Here is a 20,214-nt window from a genome sequence, read left to right as displayed (position 1 = left end):
GTTTACAATGATTTGACGGGGGTACCTGATAATCCTCACTTGTAATGTAGTTTTCGTTCCGTCACATTTTCGTCAATTAGACGATGAAGTAATATTATTTATCAAATCGTCAAATAACGGAGTTTCATCTCGTCATCGTCATCGTTGACTATATATTTTCGTCATTTAGTTCGTTGACGAGATTAACACTGCATAATTCACCTGTGGAAAAAGGACTTAGTGGCAACTGAAGTGATGAAGTGCAAAAAAAATAACTGCAGTTCTTCAAATGACCACTTGAGGCTAGCGCCAAAAGCGAGCCAATCCCCATAGAGAACCAGGTTAAAACACCAAATTAACAGCAGAATTTTACATGTTTAAAGCCTGGTTAAAATGTTTTTTTTTTTTTTTAACTATTCACATCGACTCGACTATATGAAGGGGGCGTGGCTTCTTCTCTGAGTGACAGGTTGGTGTCACCTTACAGCCTGTGCTAACAGCATGCGACACGAGCGTCAGCAACAAAATCAGCTTAGTTGTATTGTTTCCTATTGGAGCGCCTTAACTGCACTCGAGCAATGCAGTGGGAAGCAGTGTGCCGTTTTTAACCCCAATGCCTTGTTTCTATTTTCCTCTCTGTCGCTCGCGTAGACCGACAAAGAACGAGGAAGGGGCGGGGGGGGGGGGGGTCACTCACTTTTTTCACTCAACAGAGCTTGTTAGCTTGTTTTACTGAGTGGTTGATTTGTGTCTGCACCGGATTGACGAGCCTCTGAGTGTTGTGATTTGAGTCAACAGCTCGTCGACACAAGGCAACACACTTTAGTTTGTCAACCTTCAGTACAAAAGCACACTAGATGTCTTATATTTAATATTTAACGGATGCAGTGTGGACAGCTAGCGTGCTATCATGCACAATGCTACGTGATATATAACGCTAATTTGAGTGGGGATGTCTTGGGTGTCAAAAAACATGGTTCAAATTTGGTCACTTCTGGCTCCAAAAAAAAAAGATTTGGACAATCAAAATGCCAAATTTAGATCTTCAGTCGTTGACTACATGGTGACTTTTTAAATTTCCAAGACACATTTTATGGAGATGAACTAGTTAACATGGATCTTTGACACGATTAAAACAAACGAGACACAGATCCATGTAAAGATGATGTTTATGTTATGCTGTCATTAATCAATATGTTCCAATACAAGAAGACAAGACGTCTTTTGGCCTGAAAATCTAGTTTCCATCTAGTTTCCCAACTTCTAACACATTAGACTCATAATGGCTATCTTGCAAGCGTACTTCTCTCAATCAAATAAATTTGGAGATACAATATTTGGATGGGGAAAAAAGTTTGGTCACCAACTTGGTCTTATGGCAACAATGAACATTTGTTGCAATTTGATGGACTGAGTGGTAACTAAATCAAAATTACAACAACCAAAGATAAGACATAAATGTTTCTCTTTATTAGGAAGAGCTGATCACAAGTTTTTGGTGAATTGGAGTTTAAAAAGGAAGCGTTCCAGTCACTTCTCTTGACTGTGTAATCTATCACTGAGTTAATGAGGCATTTGTACGAGTTGTTAGTGTGTTGGGAGATAATAGTGGAGAAACTTAAACACATCAGCTGGATGTTTGCAGGTTTAAAACAGCTGTCAGCTGTGACTGCGTGTGTTTTCTGGGGCTGCTGGTTGTTCTCTTTCTGCCTCAGTGGGTTTACATCCAGCTGATACTTCAGGGCCCTTTTAAACCATTTTTTTTTAACACTGTTTGCTTTGACCCTCATTATCTCGTCTCCCTCTTCATGTTCCTTTGATTCTTTATCGAGAAACCTCTTGCCTCCCTCTTGATATAATAAATATTCTTTCTTAAGTTGCTTAATTGGCAGCTAAACAGATGTGAACGAGTGCAAGAACAAAGTGGGACAACAGCTACTGCATCTCTGTGTGCAGTTTCTACAACTACTAAAATAATATATAAATAAGAAATGCATGAAAGAAATTATATTCATCAGGTGAGTTATGTCCAGTGAGGAGAAATGAACCACTACTTCCAATAATCTTATGATTGAGTAAAAAATGACAACTTTTCTGCTTTAATGGATCATTGTTACACAATCATGATACAGCCACAGGCCTGAGATACAACGTGCCACGTTTTGTGTTCATTAACTTATAAAAGGTGAACAATGCTTGATTTTAAGAAAATGGTTTCAACCAAAAATGTTTTTATTGACCTCACATCTTAAAACAGTGGTTACCAAACTCTCTCTCTCTCAAACAGACTTTCTTTTGCCGAGTTCTTTTGCGACAACACCATCGCACACCTGACCGGGAACACAGATTTTGAGCCAGACCACTGAGCTTTGGTGGCTGAATGGTAGAAAATCACCGCAGCTATGCAATGACTTCCAGTGGAAGGATTAAAAGTAGAAGACTGGAGGCTGAAAAAGCAGCTCATGATTCTTCTTTTCTAGTTTTCCTGATCGACTGTGTGGTGCTGAATGGACAGCTCCCTAAAAAAAAAAAAGTTCATATGTCGCCCTCCCCTGAAGCGTGACCTGTTTCTGTTTTAAACCCAGACTTCACAAACCTGTAACCACCAGGCACATCACTCTTTATTACCTGCTTTGGTCCCAGTTGGCTGCAAACAGCACCAGTATCTTCCTGCCGTATCGGTCCAGATTGGAGAGCACGCCTGGGAACCCGTCCTTCAGGGCCTGCTTGATCCCCGGGTCGGTCGGCTTCAGGTTCTTGAACATGTCGAGGTTCTGCTGTCGGTACTCAAAGTACTGAGCCAGCAGCCTGAACGCCTCGAAGTGGTTGAACTTCCTCGCCCGGAGGAATCTGAGGATGAAGGCGTCGTCTGTCCTGAGGAACCCGATGTCCGGCCGGGTGATGATCATGTCCCGCACCTCCTGAATGTCCTGGTGCAAAGTCTCCGGATTCTCTTTCAGCTCCACCTTGGCCTTCTCCAGAGTCTCTGGAGAGAGGCCAGCCTGCAGGTGAGTCATCTTTTGCAACAGCTGTCCCTCCAAGGGGGGCCACGCCAGAGAAACAGCACGATCAATTGTTACCTCCAGCAACAGGGTGAAGAATATTCTCTGGTTTTCTTTTCTCTCCTGATCAGAAGCTGGCTTCAGATGGAGGCCTGCTGCTCTGTAATCCACCCTGAACTGGCACAGACGCTGCTGCTGCTGCTGCTGATGCTGTGATGCTCCTGTGTTGCACAATCATCATACGTGCACGGATCACTTTTTACGCACAGAACAAAAGCAAAGATATCAACTTTATTGTGATTTCACCACCGCGTCTGTCATGCCTCGGCTCCTCCAGACTTCAGGCGGCACATCCAACCTGCTGATCCGGGCGGCCTGAGCTCAAACAGCCGCTCGCTCCCTCCATGTCAGAGCCTCTCCTCTCCTGTGTCTCTCTGTGGCACCAATGACGACGACAGCATCACCCGTCTCCCCGGTGTCGCTCGCGGGCGGCCAGGCAATGCGGCACGAGCCTGCAGCAACCTGCCTATAACATCACCAGCATCCCTCCGCCTTCATCTCCATCCGCCGACCGACTGATGCTGCTGCTGGTGGCGCCGCTGCCGTGCACCGCTCCGTCACCGTGGAAAGAGGTGGATTTTCTCGCTTGTTTCAGCGTCTACATCCCCCCTCTCAAACACCACCGCTCCTCATCTTCATCATCCACTATTCAGGTGTGAGTTAGAGCTCAAATCCAGCTTCAATAAACCCCCAAAAGAGGGGGTATCCAGCATCACAGGTGTCCCGCGAGGTTTTTGTTCCCTTCCTGCTGCCTGCTTTTTCTATTGTAAAGGGGTGGGGTGGACTGAGAGGGTGGAGGGTGGGGGGGTGGGGGGATTACCGACTCCGCTCCTCCTGCTGCTGCTGCTGCCGCCGTCGTCTGTTAGCTGGGAATGTGACTGACAACAGGAGAGTCTGCACTCGGGTCGGTGTGTGGACGCCACTTGCAGGATGGAGGGAGGGGGAGAAAGAGGTGGTGACCGGGTGGGAGGAGAGCGATGAAAAGCCAAAAAGTCAAAAATCAGAAGGATGGAGGATAGACAGAAAAAGTGAAAGTGGAGGAAAAGGAGAAAGGATGGAGAGGAGAGAGAATCCCCGGGGTGAAGGGGGAGGGCTTAAAGATGAAGGATAGAAAAAAAAAACCATGATAGATGGGGGGGTTGACTCTGGGTTTTTCAAGGCCTGAGGCAAAGCTCGGGGGCTTTATATCCCCCTTTTCTTCCCCCATTTCTCTGCTTAACCTGCAAATATTGGCATGACATTTTCTCCTAAATTTGAACATTTTCATAAACCACTTTTTGATAGCAGGTCACAGATTCTTCAACATTTCGGTGTCTTTTGCCAAGTGCCAAAAAACTGCAGTTTCTAAAGTTGCCACTAGAGGCTTATGCTAAAAGTGAGTCATTCCTCGCCCCACAAGGTCTTATTGATGTCACCAATTTGTTTCAGCAGAGACATTAAAAGATAAGTTATTACCACATTGGAAATGCTGTCTGAAACGTGCTTTTGATCAACCTGGCAACGAATAAAGACTCAGAGCTGAGGCGGGGTTTTAGCCTCCTGGCAAATACCTGTCAGTCAAATCAACCACGCCCCTAATTATGCGTACCTTTTAGCCTTAATATCATCAAAATTGGGCGTTGTATAAAATATCACCTTCCCTTCAGTGTGTAAAGAAATGAGCAATACAGACCAAAAACATGTTGTTGTTTTTAACCATGCTGTAGCATTTTAATATGGGGTTGTTAATGAGACTTCTGGGCTTATTTTGAGGCGGCCTCTGATGGACAATCGAGGAACTGCAGTTTTTTGCACGTCTGCATTGGCTTCATTTATTAACACCAGAGGTTACATGTCTCCTTCTGCACATGTCTTGTCTCCAAATAACTTCACAAGCGCTTTAAGTGAGCACCTGTCATGGGAGTATTTTGGCTTCACTTTTGTACACCAGAAGTAGACGGAGACGTGCTGTCCATGCATGTATTAATGTACAGGCAGTGACTTCAAATTTCACCGTGTGTTTGTGATTTCTGGAGACATTCAAAGTATTAGACATCACGGCCTGCTGAGTGAATTATTGTACAAACCGCCCATCCAACTAGTGCTCCAGTTTTTTGTGTGGGTGAAATACGTAGTATTACTTCTTATATGGTGGTACGTATTAACAGAAAAGTGTGTCTGCTCTTACCTTAGCTGGCTTGTTAACTCGTTAAGTGTCGTACACTGATGTATTTGAGGAGGCACATGCATGTGAGTCAGGATTGTTGTTGGCTTTTATCCTGCAGAAAAAAGGCTGCAGGCCATAAGTGATGAAACGTCTATTTTAAGATATGCAGTATGTGTGGATCACGCAACGCTCTCTTACCAGAAACAGACTTTATTTTTATTTTTTTATCCTTTTAAAATCTCACTTTCTCAAATTCGTCTATTCCAGTTATACACTGCAAAAAAAACCTAATCTTACCATCAAGAGTTTGTCCCAAATTTTCGTAAAAATAAATCTAATTACGCTGCATTGACAGATACTTATTACAAGCATTTTTATACTTTTCATATTTTGAAACACGATGTTTATCTGGACTTGTCAGGTGAATGTGGCTCATAATAATTGGAATAGGACGTTTTTTTGTTTTTTTTAACTAAAATACGATTCATAAGATTTGAGTTTTTGCAGTCCATCCTCCCGAATATGACTCACTGAGATCATCATTTATTGATCAGCAGCTGATTTATTACAGAGCTGCTCACATGACGTGTAGCTGCATTACAACATGAAACAGAGAGGTGGATGTATGAATGGATGGAGAGGGGTGGGGGTTATGTTGGGAGGGGGGGGGGGGGGGGGGGGCAGCACCTGCTCAGTGGTGAGCAGACAGCTGCACTTAAACATTCTGAATTAATTTCTATTGTATGTGTCTACTTATCTCCGCTCTGTGTGACGGTGTCAGAGCACACGGCCGAGGCCTGAGTTTAATATGGAGCGTACAGCTCAGTGACATCACAGCTAATAAAACTACACGATGACCACAGACTTTTTATTAATACATAAAAGAAGTGGAAAGGTTAGGGGAGGTCATTAAGCTGCTGTGTTTGTGGACACATTATGAGAGCGGACAGTTTTCTTCTTTTCTAAGTTGGAGAAGAAAAGGAAAGAGGGACCAAGAAAAGAAAATACGAGATGAAACAAAGAAACAAGACAAGAAAAGAAGAAAGAAGAGGAAAGGAAACAAGGATCAACAATGGGTTACTAATTGCCGTGAGCTCTGACGAGTTGATGTAAAAATGAATTGTGGACCGGCATTTTAAATGACCTCAAGTTTTTCAATAGCACAGCTGTTGTCATGGAAATATCATTATTGCTGATGTTCTATAAATCAACCTGTCTGCAACATTTCCAAAAGTAATGTTGTTCAAGTCACACTTTGCCCCCCCGCAGGTTCTGTTCTTCTTCGGAGAAGAACTTTACCTCTGCATGAACTTTCCTTTTTTACAAGAAGACCTGCTGCCCTTCTTTGAATTAAAACACAAACACTGTCTAGACTATGTTTAGCATTAAACGCTACATTCTGCCCAACAACAGGGGTTACTGATACCCACCCCCCTTCTTTCAATTTAACTATATAAAGCTGGTTTCTCTTTGTCTTCTTTGAACTTGGCTGCAGACAGGTTAATTTTTTGAACATCAGCAATAATGACATTTGACACTGACACTGTCATCTTCTGCTTGTGTCTCTGATGAGGGGCTTCACATCTGATTGAACTGGACTCAAACGACTGAACATCAAGATGTCCTGCAGAATTAGAGTGTGAGACTACCTCCATTCTGCAGATTAACAAGACAAGACAGTGAACAAATATGTTGAAACAACCATGTAAGTGTGCAAATATAAAAACCCTGTCCTGTTTTTTCATCAGATGTGTTACAAAGTTATTCTTCATTGTCTGCTATTTTCACTGTTTGACTTAAAGGCAAAAACCTGTCCACGTGTGAACTGTAACCTGAGTCAGTCGTTCATATAAAGTTCACACATTTCAACCCAGTTACCATTTCACCAGGTCCAGCTTGCTTAATCAAATGTAGTCCACTGTGAATGCCCTGCAACAGTTTCTCCCCTCATGAAGTTTTTAATGTGAGAGAGGGGATGATAGGAGGGTCTGATCTTTTCAGAGGCTGCACACTGTGTCTCTGTTGAACTGCAGAGAGGAGGTTCCAGCTCTAACCAGGGTGCACAAAATCACAGGAACAGTTCAGCAGATCCACGACCAAACACAGAGGCACGGTGGCGCCCTCTGCAGGCAATATGGCAAAGATGCAATGTAACAATTTCAAAGACAGTGTCATCTTGAGATCATCTGTTGTTATGTATAAGATGAGCTCAACCAGAAGGTTGGGGGTTTGATCCCCAGCTCCTGCAGCCCCATGTGTCCTTGGGCAAGACACCTAACCTATGTATGTATTTTTTTGTCTTGTCCCCCCACCCCCCCCCCCCCCCCCCTTAATGACTTACAGTATTTGTTGTTGTTTTGTTTGTCTATTTTCTGGAGTCATGATAATGTCAGTACTGTCTCGTGTATTTTGCTGCCTGTTCTTAACTAAAATAATCTGTTTTTACTGTGTTTTTCAAGTTTAAGTGTTAGATGCCTTAATTTGTAGTAATGAGGTGACAACTTGAGCTGTACTGATTTCACACTTAAACATGCATCATTCTCTACAATCACCTCTCAACACCCCCTTCCTATTCATAGCTTTCAGTGACGTCACCAGCGCGGAGGGCTGGAGGGCAAAAAAAACGTTCCTAACCTATAAACGGCAGTAGCTCAGTCTGTAGGGACTTGGGTTAGGAAACAGTGGGTCACTAGTTAAAGTCCCGGTGCGGACCAAATATGGAAGTTGGTCTGGTAGCTGGTGCCAGATCACCTCCTGAGCTGTGCTGAGGTGTCCTTGAGCAAGGCACCAAAGCCCTCCCCACCACCAGCTCAGGAGTTCCTGCTGTGGGCAGTGTTAATGTTTTTTCTCCCCTCGGAGCCAGAGTGGCTGCATTCCCAATATGGTAAAAGGGGCGGGACATTTCCGAGAACCGTGCTGAGCGACTGACCAATTACGGCAGAGCCGACAGGCCGACCAATCAGATCAGACTTGGCACACGTGGGGACTCTGAACGTGGGCACTTCAGAGCCTTAGAGAGAGAGTCAGAAGCGAGCCGGTGCATGGAGCGGCAGTTCATGAAAACAGACACTTTTTAAGAACTTTAGCTATTGTGAACATACTTTAGTAGGTACATAGATTAAATATATGAACCCCAAAAAGGTCAGAATATGACGTCTTTAAGCTGTGAGATTTCCGGTCTCTCCCTCTGCTTTTTCCTCACCAGCTCTGACCTGCAACAGTATTGTTGCTATTGAACTGTCAAAGTCTTACTTGCAGGTATTTAAGCTCTCTTTAAGCTGTGTTACGGCCTCCTTCAGCAAAATAGTGACACTTTGTGGAAGCTTGCTGTGGGCAGAATCAATGAGCTTCTAGGTGGGCGTGTCCTTAAACTTGGCTCCATTCTTTACTCACAGACTGTAAATATGAATGGATGAAGCCTGAGTGACGTCAGGCATCTGTTCCTGCAGGGGGCGCTGGAGGCTCATCGTCAGCAGCCGCCATGCTGGATGCCGTCCCAGCCTAACTTTCAGTCAACCTAACAACAGGCTGAGAGCTGGAGCTGAGGCGGGTTTTAAGCCTCTTGATGAACGGTTACATCGCTCCCACGCGTCAATCATGTCAGCTATGCGCCTTACGTCTCCAGAGGATTTCACACTTCCACATTGGCCTCATTTTTCCACTTGGTTTTTACTGATATTCTGATAGTGAACTCTTTGAAGGAGATTGCTGATATAGTGTATTTAGATAATGTTTGCTGCAGAGTGAGAGCTTATGAGAGAGCTCCTCTCAGGTGTTTCTGCTGTCAGGAGTACGGCCATGTTGCTGCAGCGTGCAGAGGAGTTTGAAGATGAGGAGGAAATGTTTGTTTTGACTTGACTGCTGATGATGATACCCACATTCTCACCAAACAACTTCCCCTTCACTTCTCAAGAAAAGACTTAAAATGATGCGTCAACACATCTCAGAGCACTAAAATAACATCTGATCTCTGATCTCTCAAACACGACGGACATTCAGAGTTGTATTCAGGAGGTCAAGAGGACACTCTGTCAGACATTCTCATCATAATAAATTAAAAAGGACAAACAGTCTGAGTTGTCATGTAAAATAAATATTTCTCATTAAGATAATGAAGGATTTGTTTGTAATCTTTTGATTTTAATGGTTAAAATTAACAAACTTTAAATCTGATGGTGAATCAGAAAACAAATCAAATATTAAAGGCGAGCGTGACCGGCCTGTACTCGGCCTGTACTGACCTCTGACCTCTGACCTCTGACCTCTGACCTCTTTACTGATCGATGCAGCTCATCTTAATGATCATCAGTTTATGATCACTTAAACATGTTACATCATGTTTTAATAACTATGACACATTCATAGAAATGAACATATAAGGCCAGCTTGAAGTCAAAATGAGGAAGTGATGACATACTAAGAAAGGGAAGTAGATGCAGCGTCTCTTTAAAGAAGCACTACTGAAGAAACTCAGACAGTTAGGAGCGTGACAACGGGAGGACAGAGACGGAGAATCACCATGAACGAGCTCAAATGGATTCAAACTTCTTTACTTCTCACAGCGCTGCTTCAGTTTGCTGGTAAGAACATTTATATCACATATTTAACCTTTTTTTAAACATGATGGATTTAATGAACTCTGAGAAACCACAGATGAAGAATTATTCTCAAACTGATTGTGAATATAATCAACATTTTATTGATTTACTTTATTCTTTGTCATTTTATCAGCAGCAGCTGCTGAAGTTAAAAGAGTCACATTCAGAGTTGGAGAGGACGCCACGTTGTCTTGTGAAACTGTGATACAAGATAAACAGAAGTGTGAATATACGGCATGGCTCTTTGTTGATTCAGGAAACAGAGAAGCAGTAGTACAGCTGGTTGCACATGGTCAGGTTAGAAACTCTGGAGTTAAATCAGACAGACTGAGAGTTACAGAGGACTGTTCTCTGGTTATAAAGAAGATCACAGAGGAGGATGCTGGACGTTATGAGTGTCTACAGTACATATCAGGAAGAATAACAGGCGATGTGACTCGAGTTGATCTCTCTGTTACCAAGAGTAAGTATTTCAATCATAATCTTTTCAAACAAAACTTTTCTAATTCAAACAATAAACTGAAACATTACAATAATTATAAAGACTCTGATGAAGTTAATTTGTCTCTTGTTGTGTTTCTCTTATAAAATCTCCATCCTTACTTTGGACTCTACATTTCTTATATCAAAACATTTCAAAGTGTCTTTGGAGTAAACCACCATGTCCGTTATTAGAGACACTTGACCTGCTTTGTTTTGTTTTACTTTCAGATGTTTTTAAGTAGAAACACTGTTTCTTTATTTAACAATAACTCAATAAATCAATTACTATTTATTCAACTTATCTGTATTTAAATCTTATTTTTACCTTCAGTTTTTACCTCAACTTTTATTCTCTTCTTAGAGTTTTATTATCATCTTGTGAAATGTTTGAAATGTTTTTTGTGTCTGTGTGAAGCACTTTGAATTGTCTGGAGTCTGAAAGATGTTTTATAAATAAACTTGTTTTGCCTAAAACATGAAAAAAAATATTTTGGATTATAAATTTGAATTTTATATGAAAACACAAATTTTATACTGAACAGTTTGATGAGTTGTGTTTATCTCTTCTTCAGGCGACGACGCAAGAGAAACAACAAGACCACCAACAACAACAAGACCACCACCACCAACAACAGGTCAACACGGCGGTGAGTCAGCGTTTTTATACGTCTGATTTTATTAAATTGTCACAAAGACAACACATGCAGGCAGTCTACCAATATCCCTGTTTTTTGTTTTTTTCTCTTTTTTTGTTGTTTAATAAATGGTAACAAATCAACATGTCCAAATGTTCTGAAGCATCACACTGAGCCTCTGACAGAAGCAAACAAAGCTTTAACTTTAAATGACTCAACAGTCAACCCACAACCATGCAGACTTTCCACTTCACTGAGATGTTTTAAAGTGTTTTTTTTTAAAGCTTTGACTCTATAGTTTTGATAATAACTTACTAAGTAGTTGATGCAGTTACTGCTTCTTTCAGACCAATCAGAGCTCTCAGCTTGGCCTTGAGTTAGCTGTTTGATTTTATCTCTTGTTGTGTTTTTGCATTTGTGTCTTCAGTGGACGCAGAACCAGAAGAAGAAACTCTTTGACCACACCGGGCCATCATAGTGCCTATCAGCCTATTGGTGTTGAAATCTATATAAATGGGCGTGGCCCCCCCTCCTTTGTTAAAACATGATCACCTGAAGAAGACCTCAGGGAGGAATGTTGTGATTTTGATGGAATAAAGTCAAAATCTGTGAAGTCATTTAAATATGAAATATGAACTTTGCCCACCTCTGGTTCCTGTTCATCAGATTGTACAGGTTCTTCTGTTCTGGACTTGGTCATGTTGGCTCTGCGTGTGGCTGAACTCCTCCTGATTACTGTGATCACTGTTCTTCTCTTCAGAGCTCGAGGTGAGAAACACTCACACCAACTTTTATTCACACCTATCACCACCAACCTTAAAGTCAGAGCTGAAATGTTTCTGTGTGCTTTATTTTTCAGGGAACCAGAGACCACCTGATGACATCACTGTGAGCTGGAAATAAAGCCTCATATGAACTGTCTTCATAAAGAAAAGGAACATTTCTTACCTCCATTTTAACTCGTATGTTTTTGTATTTTCACAGGTGTATTATGATGGAGATGAAGGCTCAGTGAACTATGAAAATGTTGGATAACCTTCTGCTTCTGTCAGACTCCACTGATCAACAACTTCCACACAAACATCCACTCAGCAGATACATTAATCCACCGCTTTCAATCATTTCTATATTGTACTTTTGAGCATAAAAACATGGATCCACATTTTATTTGAGGTACTAAGTGAGGATTTGATAAATGTGCTGATGTGGAATATGAAGTTGATATTTGTTACGGCCTCCTGAACCAAAATTATTAAACCAAGGCTCAAAACTCTGAGACCGAAAACATACAAGGACGCCACAAAGATTTAAAGTTCAACCCTAGCTTTATTTATTGTAAATACCCCACTCCCCCCAAAGTAATCAAAGATAGATAAGAAACAAAAGGGGCTGGAGACCCGGAAGAAAAAAAACAAAAGATGGGAAGATGCTGAGCCAACCACGTAATGTGCCGTCATTATGGTACCTCCCCCTAAAACTACCTAAGAAGAAAAGATTAAACTAAAGAAACCAAAAGACCCAAAATAGGACTAACAGTGATCTCCAGTCAAAACTCAAATAATAAAACCCAACAATGTTAACATATGTGGGGAAAACCAATAAAACTGGGAAACAAAAGCTCCTCACCACATCACTGCCCAGAGTGTGTGCGCCCCTGACTCTCCTACCTGGCTCCTCTAAATACCCCTCCTCTTCCTCCTCCCCCTCCTCCCCCTCCTCTTCCTCCTCCCCCTCCTCCTACTCCTCCTCCTCCTCCTCCTCCCCCCCCCCCCTCCTCCTCTCCTCCTCCTCCGCTCAGGTGAGCAGCAGGTGAAGGAGGAGGGAGAGAACATGGTCGAACGTACCGGTCTGTTTTTAATGAGCTTGCTGTTCAAGAAAGATTGTGTTGTGTTATCAATCATCACTTGGGTTAATCTTCAGTTTTTGCAAACATGGCAGATAATATTTTTTTGTAGAAAGCTTCATTTGTATAAAGTTCTTCATATTTTTGAGTGCCTTAAAATGTCAATATAACTAAATTTGAATCACTATGTCAAATTAACTTTCATGTCTTATCGTTGCTTCAATATATTTGATTGAATGTGTATATTTTACTTAAAGGAGATCTATTATCCTCACTTTCACCATTAATCATGTCAGTCTGGGACACCTGTTGAGTAGTGTTGTGAGATGTGTAGCTCAAAAACCTTCTTATTTATGTCGGTAAAATCTCTCACATCAGCCTCTGTGTGAAACGGTTTATTTCAGCTGCTGTCTCTTTAAGACCGCCCTCTTCACGTGCCCACATTACTCTGAATGGCCAGCTTTGCTAAAACCTCTCTGGGGGTAGAACTAATGAGCTACCGGGTGGGCAACTCCTTCAACTTTACCCCATGTTTTGTTCTGATGCATTTCCTAACTTTTTCTTTAAGATCTTGTTCAGAGCAGCAGGAAACCATGTCTGGGGATTACACCAACATCTGTGTATCTTGTGTTTAAAAAACTTTTCAGAGGTTTAGTATGGACATCCAACATGGTAACATTATATGTATGTTTTTAAATATGGATCAACATAATAGATCTCTTTTATTATTTTTCAGTATTCAGTCTGTAATAATCATGTCTTTATTAAATCATATTAAATCTGCAAATAAATAAACATTTACCACTTAATTCTACTGTGTGCCTTTTGTGTTTCCTTCATTAAATTACAGAGTCTTTCTGAAAGTGAACATTTTCTCTACATTCCTTTATTTCTGGGGTATCCGTCATTCTCGGGTTAATTCTCCCTCTGCTGGAGAGCTCTTTTCTAACCAGAGAACTAGAATGAGTCAAAATACTGTACAGAGAAATGCACCAAAAGTGAATTGTCGTCTTAGGTTTGCATAGTAAACTGAAGAGGTGGCCGTGGCTGGCCCTGAACAACATCAGGAAGATTAGACCTTACATGTCAGAGCATGCTACACAGCTCCTGGTACAGGCTCTTGTGATATCATGCATTGACTATTGCAAACGACTTCCCCTTCACTTCTCAAGAAAAGACTCAACATGAGGTGTCAACACATCTCAGAGCACTAAAATAACATCTGATCTCTGTTCTCTCAAACACAACGGACATTCAGAGATTGTTATTAAACCTGACTGTGTTCTCAGAAACACCATCTAAAGAGGAACGTTGCACTACTCAGACATTTATCTGAACTCTCAATCTTCACACATTTACCTTCCTCCGTCCTATTTTTTTTTTTTTGGTAACACATCTCTGTAACAAATACACCAAAGAGCTGAACTTCAAAGTCATCACCATCTGCTGTGACCTCTGACCTCTTTACTGATCGATGCAGCTCATCTTAATGATCATCAGTTTATGATCACTTAAACATGTTACATCATGTTTTAATAACTATGACACATTCATAGAAATGAACATATAAGGCCAGCTTGAAGTCAAAATGAGGAAGTGATGACATACTAAGAAAGGGAAGTAGATGCAGCGTCTCTTTAAAGAAGCACTACTGAAGAAACTCAGACAGTTAGGAGCGTGACAACGGGAGGACAGAGACGGAGAATCACCATGAACGAGCTCAAATGGATTCAAACTTCTTTACTTCTCACAGCGCTGCTTCAGTTTGCTGGTAAGAACATTTATATCACATATTTAACCTTTTTTTAAACATGATGGATTTAATGAACTCTGAGAAACCACAGATGAAGAATTATTCTCAAACTGATTGTGAATATAATCAACATTTTATTGATTTACTTTATTCTTTGTCATTTTCTCAACAGCCGCATTTCTAGTTAAAAGAGTCACATTCAGAGTTGGAGAGGACGCCACGTTGTCTTGTCAAACTGTGATACAAGGTCAACGGAAGTGTGAATATACGACATGGTTCTTAGATTTAGGAAACAACGCAGCAGTAGAGCTGGTTGTATATGGGCAGGTTAGAAGAAACTCTAGAGGTAAATCAGACAGACTGAGAGTTACAGAGGACTGTTCTCTGGTTATAAAGAAGATCACAGAGGAGGATGCTGGACGTTATGAGTGTCTACAGTTCATACCAGTAAGAAGAACAGACGATGTGACTCGAGTTCTTCTCTCTGTTACCAAGAGTAAGTATTTCAATAATCTTTTCAAACAAAACTTTTCTAATTCAAACAATAAACTGAAACATTACAATAATTATAAAGACTCTGATGAAGTTAATTTGTCTCTTGTTGTGTTTCTCTTATAAAATCTCCATCCTTACTTTGGACTGGAAATACTTCAAATATTAAAACTTTTTTTTGGATTTGAAGTTTGAAATTTATATTAAAACACAAGTTTAGTGCTGAACAGTTTGTTTAGTTGAGTTTATCTCAACTTCAGGTGAGGATGCCAAACCAGAACCAACAACAAGACCACCAATAACCAGACCACCACCAACAACAACAACAAGACCACCATCAACCAGACCACCACCAATAACAACAATAAGACCACCACCACCAACAACAACAAAACCACCAACAACAACAGCTGCTACTACAGGTAAAAAGCAACAACAAAAACAACTATAAAAGGGTCTCCTGATGTCTTCTGCTCTCTGTGTTTGATTCAGATTAAGGACAGAAGGCTGAGGTCATCATGCTTCACATATTTTCATTTTTCTGGCAGACTGGCGTTGGTGGTTGATCTTCGTGCCCGTGGTGGTTTTTATAGTTCTGTTAGTGGTCGTTGTGAAAGTCATCAGATGGAAAGGTGAGAGCACAGATGAACATTTTCATGAAGAAAAAAAAAGCTTTAATTACAGAAGTTGAATGTTTGTTAGCTTCAGTTAACCTCTACATTTTAATATCTAGAAGTTTGGATGATCCATATTTCTTGTTTGGAAGCTAAAGTCCAGCTGTTTCTGTGTCTCTACAGGAAACAGAACGCAGATGGGTGACGATGTTGTAAGTCCCAAAACGTTTGATTATGTTGTTTGTTCTGACCGGCTGCTGAACAAAAATGTAAAGAAATGCTTGTTAAGAAGCAATAATGGTCCTGGAGCATGTTTTTGTTCTGCCTATTCTCCCATCAAACTCTTAACCCTCATAACTCCTACAGGAGGCATTTCTTTGTGTACCTTGTTTGGTCTGCCTGGCCTCTTTTTGTAATATTTCATGTATAAGCTCAAGCTTCTTGAGCACAATCAAGTTACAGACATCTATTTTTTCAAGATAACCGGGAATAACAGAGTATGTCTACTGCAGTGATGTCAGATAAATGGATTAAACTACAGCCTCTGAAATGAAAAGTCCATAATGATAAACTATCAATAAGCTTCATGGAGACACTTTTTGTCTGTCATACTTCAAAACATCTCTAGTTAAACTGAACTGAACCAACAGTCAGTGGTGTGTCCAGGGGGGCAGCCAGGGGTGGCAGGGCCCTCCCTAAAACTTGACTCGCTACGCTTGGTGCCGTTCTAAAATTCTAGACTATGATTGGCTGTCTGCCTGGAGGAGGAGGGGCTTATGTTCAAAACTGGGCAACAGGTTCTGCCTGTAGCTTTTGTGAAGTTTTGATGTTGCAAATCTTTCTGTGACTTTCCACAAACATCTTTTCTTTTCTTTTTACTTTTTAAACAGTTAAGTTTTTAAAATGAATTACTGAAACCTTGATTGCCCCTCTGGGAATTTGACAAAGGTTAATATGTTATTTGACTTAGTTTATTTCAGAGGGAACATGCTTCTTATGTAAGATAAAAAGTAGATGACATGCATACATGTTTCTAGGCTAATTTGCAACCCCTGTTGTCAGGCATACCACCCTGCATGAGTCCACTTGAGTCAGAAAAGTCTGGACATGCCCCTGCTGACAGACTTAAGATGTTTTGAAGCATGCATAAATCTACTGCATTACATTGCAGGTGTTATTATTATTTAGCTCCCTAACAATGTTTGCACTGAATGCATAATGTGATGTGTTTTCTGTCCAGGAGCTGACCTCAGACCCTGCAGGGTCTCGGTCTGCTGCAGGGACCGGTCAGGACACGGTGAGATCACAACTTTACCCTCTTTGTTGCTGTGTTTGCTCGCTACATGTGACCATAGCAGAGTCTTTTTTGAATTCTTCATTGATCTGAGCTGAGGTTTTTTAAGATTGAAGTGCAAAAACACAACAGGATTCATAAAAAGAGTAGAGAGAAGTTCTTCAGACGGAGACTGTGATGAAAATTAAGATGAAAACAGAGGCTTGATAAATTAAGACATCATAAGGGTCATTCTTTGGATACCATCATACGAGCTTTATACAATTCATCCTGCATATTCAGAAGTTTAAAGAAACATTTCTGTGAAGACACAGAGAAAGAGTCATTCCTTCCATTACACTAATCTTATTTATTATATCTGTCCACTTGTGGGAGGTTCAGGAAGTCATCAGCAGCACGCAAGTGTTTTTTTTAAAGAGCAGAAACCCCCCCACCTTAAAATCATAATTTCCTTAGATTAGTGTGATAAATTGCTCTTCAGTCTTCAGAGGGTGACAACGATAAAAAGGGAAGTTTGATAGTGATGCAACTTCAGAACACCAGGAACGTATCACACTGTGGGCTCACAGATTGTTTTTTTTCCTATCTTGCTGACAGAACATTCTCAGTACATAGTTATGTGGGGTACCACAGGGCTCTGTCCTGGGGCCCTTGCTCTTCTCCCTTTATCTGCTACCCCTAGATAAGATTATAACCAGTTTTTTTAATTTGCTCCAATCAAAAGCACAGGTCACGATAAACATTACTGAGCAGCTGTTTTGTTGTCTTCTCTGTGTAGGCTGATCCTGAAGGCGGGGTTTCCTACGCCTCCATCAGATACAACAAGAAGGGGAAAAGAGAACCTCGGGTGAGCTGTCTGATTGGTTAAAGTCAGGATGGATGTGAACTTTAAAAACGTCTTTATTAAAGTCATGAAGCTCAGGTCAACAAGTATCGGCTGTGCTATCAGTGTGTCCACGTTTACACTTTATTCTTCACATTTCCACGTTATACTTTACTTGATACTTTATTTCAGACCCATTGGTCCTTATCATTATAAAAGAGCACAAAAAATATAAACACAGGACATCAACGAAGGGATATAATCACTACAGTTCACAGTTTGTCAGTAATTAAGAACACAAAGAGACATCTGGACCAGTGTTTCCAGAGACACGAGGAACAGCTTGAGTCACTTAGTGTGGGCGGAGTCAGAGACATCACGATCATATTTTCTGTATTAATGAATCCACACATACATTTATACATAACATTTCTCAGCACAGCATGACATGTGGAGACGTTACTAGAAACAAAACAAATTTCAATGTTATATTTTGACTTCATTCTCGATGTATCAACTTGCACTTTACAACTACATTTTGTGTTATTTAATGCTCTGTGATCTATCTCCAGGTTTGTGCTAAAGACGATGCTGACGATGGTTCAGTGACCTATGCCTCCGTCAAAGCTTCTTCTTATTCTACTGCTGCAGGAGCCTCTGCTGATCCCAGCATCCTCTACGCCACCATCAACAAAGAGAAGAAATAAGAATCCAAAGTAAAGTTACAACTCAGGTTTTTTCAGCATTCTACACTGAAAACTACGGAGCCCTACAAGGCTCAGGTAGGACAAAATTAAAAGCAATTTGTAAATCTTTTTTTCACGGTTCACAAATCTGTGTGCACAGTTTATTAACAGTGCCCATGGATTTGTAAACCGTGTGCATGGATTTGCAATCTGCAGGCACACTTTCAGTTTAAAAAACCGTGCGCACTGTTTTGAAATCTGTGTGCACAGATTGTAAATCAGTGTGCATGGATTTGTTGAAATGATCGACAGCTTTTTATTTTTTGTCTCACCTGAGCCTTGCAGGGCTCAGTAGAAAACAGATACCGATAGATGTGTTTGTATAAGACTTTGTGTTGATGACTTTCAAGAGTTATTGCTTTAAGACGCTTTTCCTTCAAAAGAGGGCGTTGTAGGTTTACTAGTAGCACAAAGACCTAGCATAATACCTCTGCATGAAATGTAAATCTACGGAGATCCCAAAAGTAAAAAAAAAGATATTGGGCACACCAGTTAATATCTTGTGTGAACATGATACTAACAAACCTTTGACTACATGCTAGTGTGTGTGAGCACTGACTGTTTCTTGTCTTAATCCTTGCACACAGGATATTCACTTGTGAGCACAACATAACATCTTGTGCACAAGTTAGATGATAACTCAAGTGCACAAGATATTTTTTTCCACTTTTTAGGACTTCAGGGGCTCCATATAAACCAGCTTTTAAAATAAGTTTATATACGCAGCAGGCACTTTGATGTGCATGTGTTAAGTTGTAGTTTCTCATCACTGCTCAGATCATTCTGTATGTACTGAGAGGTACATGACTGAGAAGAGGAAGTGAGATAACGATCATCTTGACTAAGTCACATCCGAAAGTCTGTAGAAACCCATAAAAGCCTAAATCGACAGAGTGTGAACTTCATGACAGATAAAGGAGGAACCAGAAAGTGGGGTAATATACACTTTACTAATAAGAGGAAGGTGAGGAATAGTTCTCTTGATGCAGCTCCAGGTTAGACGCTTAAAAGAAGAGAGAGGAGAGAGACATGAGGGTTCAGTTGTTGAAATGTTTTCTTCTGAACATCATAAAATAGCTCTTCAACTCGATTTAGGGGGGAATATTATTACAAGAACTTCATTTCATGAATGCGTTCTTATACCTTAAACACAGTTAGTCTGAGTTTTGTAATAATACTTCTTGTGTGCAGCTCAATGTGTTCAATTTAAGAAGTGAAATATACATGTTTGTTAACGTTTAAATCCTGGAAAATATGGAGGCAGCTATACGTTTCTGTTGTTGATCTGATGGTCTGTTTCTTTGAAAAATATCTTATTTACATTCACGTCGATGATGAGCGACATTTACCTGCCCAGCGAGACTAAAGGAAGAATGTGCGACATGTTACACCTAAATATATCTTAAACCAAGTCTATCCTGTGTGAATGTGTCTCTGAGTCATGACTGTCTACAATGAGGGAGAAGCTCGAGTCCCGCTGGCTGTGTTGTTGTCAGAGCCGTGTTTACATGGACTGGACGGCCGGCTCCTCCCCTTGTGTATAAAAGCTGTTTTAGTCAAGAACTAGAGAGAAGAAGAAGAAGAACATACTCACTGATTATTTTGATATCACATAAGCATTTTTAGATTGTTATCTGTATCAATTTATATACAATGTGAAGCTACAAGCTAACTTAACTGTGCTAACAGTAGCATGCTAACACAACAATGCAGACCACAGGCAATTGCAGCTCGAGCAAAGGAAGA

General features: G+C 40.9%; 3 protein-coding genes across 5 annotated transcripts in view; 2 read left to right on the top strand and 1 right to left on the bottom strand.

The window, feature by feature from the left end:
- Window positions 1-5,817, bottom strand: part of clvs2 (clavesin 2) — a 45,321-nt gene extending 39,504 nt beyond the window's left edge. Inside the window, exon 1 of the mRNA XM_065964049.1 lies at window positions 2,608-5,817. Coding sequence (XP_065820121.1) covers window positions 2,608-2,996 — 389 coding nt within the window. The 5' untranslated portion in view covers window positions 2,997-5,817. The remainder of the gene's footprint in view (window positions 1-2,607) is intronic.
- A 56-nt stretch (window positions 5,818-5,873) lies between these two features.
- Window positions 5,874-13,555, top strand: LOC109999727 (uncharacterized). 2 transcript variants are annotated; one of them, XM_065964157.1, is made up of 6 exons: window positions 5,874-9,767; window positions 9,922-10,248; window positions 10,841-10,915; window positions 11,570-11,671; window positions 11,763-11,791; window positions 11,888-13,555. In XM_065964157.1, exons 1-6 carry the CDS (start codon window positions 9,707-9,709, stop codon window positions 11,936-11,938), a joined length of 645 nt encoding a protein of 214 aa, XP_065820229.1. In that variant the 5' UTR covers window positions 5,874-9,706; the 3' UTR covers window positions 11,939-13,555. The 2 variants fall into 2 exon arrangements, with proteins under 2 accessions (XP_065820229.1, XP_065820228.1); XM_065964156.1 differs by having other exon boundaries at window positions 9,919-10,248.
- A 653-nt stretch (window positions 13,556-14,208) lies between these two features.
- Window positions 14,209-19,884, top strand: LOC136182790 (uncharacterized). Of its 2 annotated transcripts, XM_065964165.1 has the most exons (8): window positions 14,209-14,517; window positions 14,672-14,995; window positions 15,252-15,413; window positions 15,540-15,623; window positions 15,789-15,817; window positions 16,846-16,902; window positions 17,678-17,746; window positions 18,295-19,884. In XM_065964165.1, exons 1-8 carry the CDS (start codon window positions 14,457-14,459, stop codon window positions 18,427-18,429), a joined length of 921 nt encoding a protein of 306 aa, XP_065820237.1. In that variant the 5' UTR covers window positions 14,209-14,456; the 3' UTR covers window positions 18,430-19,884. The 2 variants fall into 2 exon arrangements, with proteins under 2 accessions (XP_065820237.1, XP_065820238.1); XM_065964166.1 differs by lacking the exon at window positions 16,846-16,902.
- Window positions 19,885-20,214: the final 330 nt, after the last annotated feature.

Source organism: Labrus bergylta, chromosome 15 (assembly GCF_963930695.1).
Source record: "Labrus bergylta chromosome 15, fLabBer1.1, whole genome shotgun sequence".
Taxonomy (NCBI): Eukaryota; Metazoa; Chordata; class Actinopteri; order Labriformes; family Labridae; genus Labrus; species Labrus bergylta.
Note: the sequence above shows the minus strand (reverse complement) of the source record. Positions and strands in the feature narration are given on the sequence as shown.

Excerpts from the sequence above, each read along its gene's own strand:
- LOC109999727 (XM_065964156.1), top strand. The coding sequence starts at position 9,707 with ATGAACGAGCTCAAATGGATTCAAACTTCTTTACTTCTCACAGCGCTG. Across the intron at positions 10,916-11,569 it reads AACAACAGGTCAACACGGCG|ATTGTACAGGTTCTTCTGTT; the intron begins GTGAGTCAGCGT and ends CCTGTTCATCAG. Across the intron at positions 11,792-11,887 it reads GACCACCTGATGACATCACT|GTGTATTATGATGGAGATGA; the intron begins GTGAGCTGGAAA and ends GTATTTTCACAG.
- LOC136182790 (XM_065964165.1), top strand. The coding sequence starts at position 14,457 with ATGAACGAGCTCAAATGGATTCAAACTTCTTTACTTCTCACAGCGCTG. Across the intron at positions 14,518-14,671 it reads AGCGCTGCTTCAGTTTGCTG|CCGCATTTCTAGTTAAAAGA; the intron begins GTAAGAACATTT and ends TTTTCTCAACAG. Across the intron at positions 15,624-15,788 it reads GAAAGTCATCAGATGGAAAG|GAAACAGAACGCAGATGGGT; the intron begins GTGAGAGCACAG and ends GTGTCTCTACAG.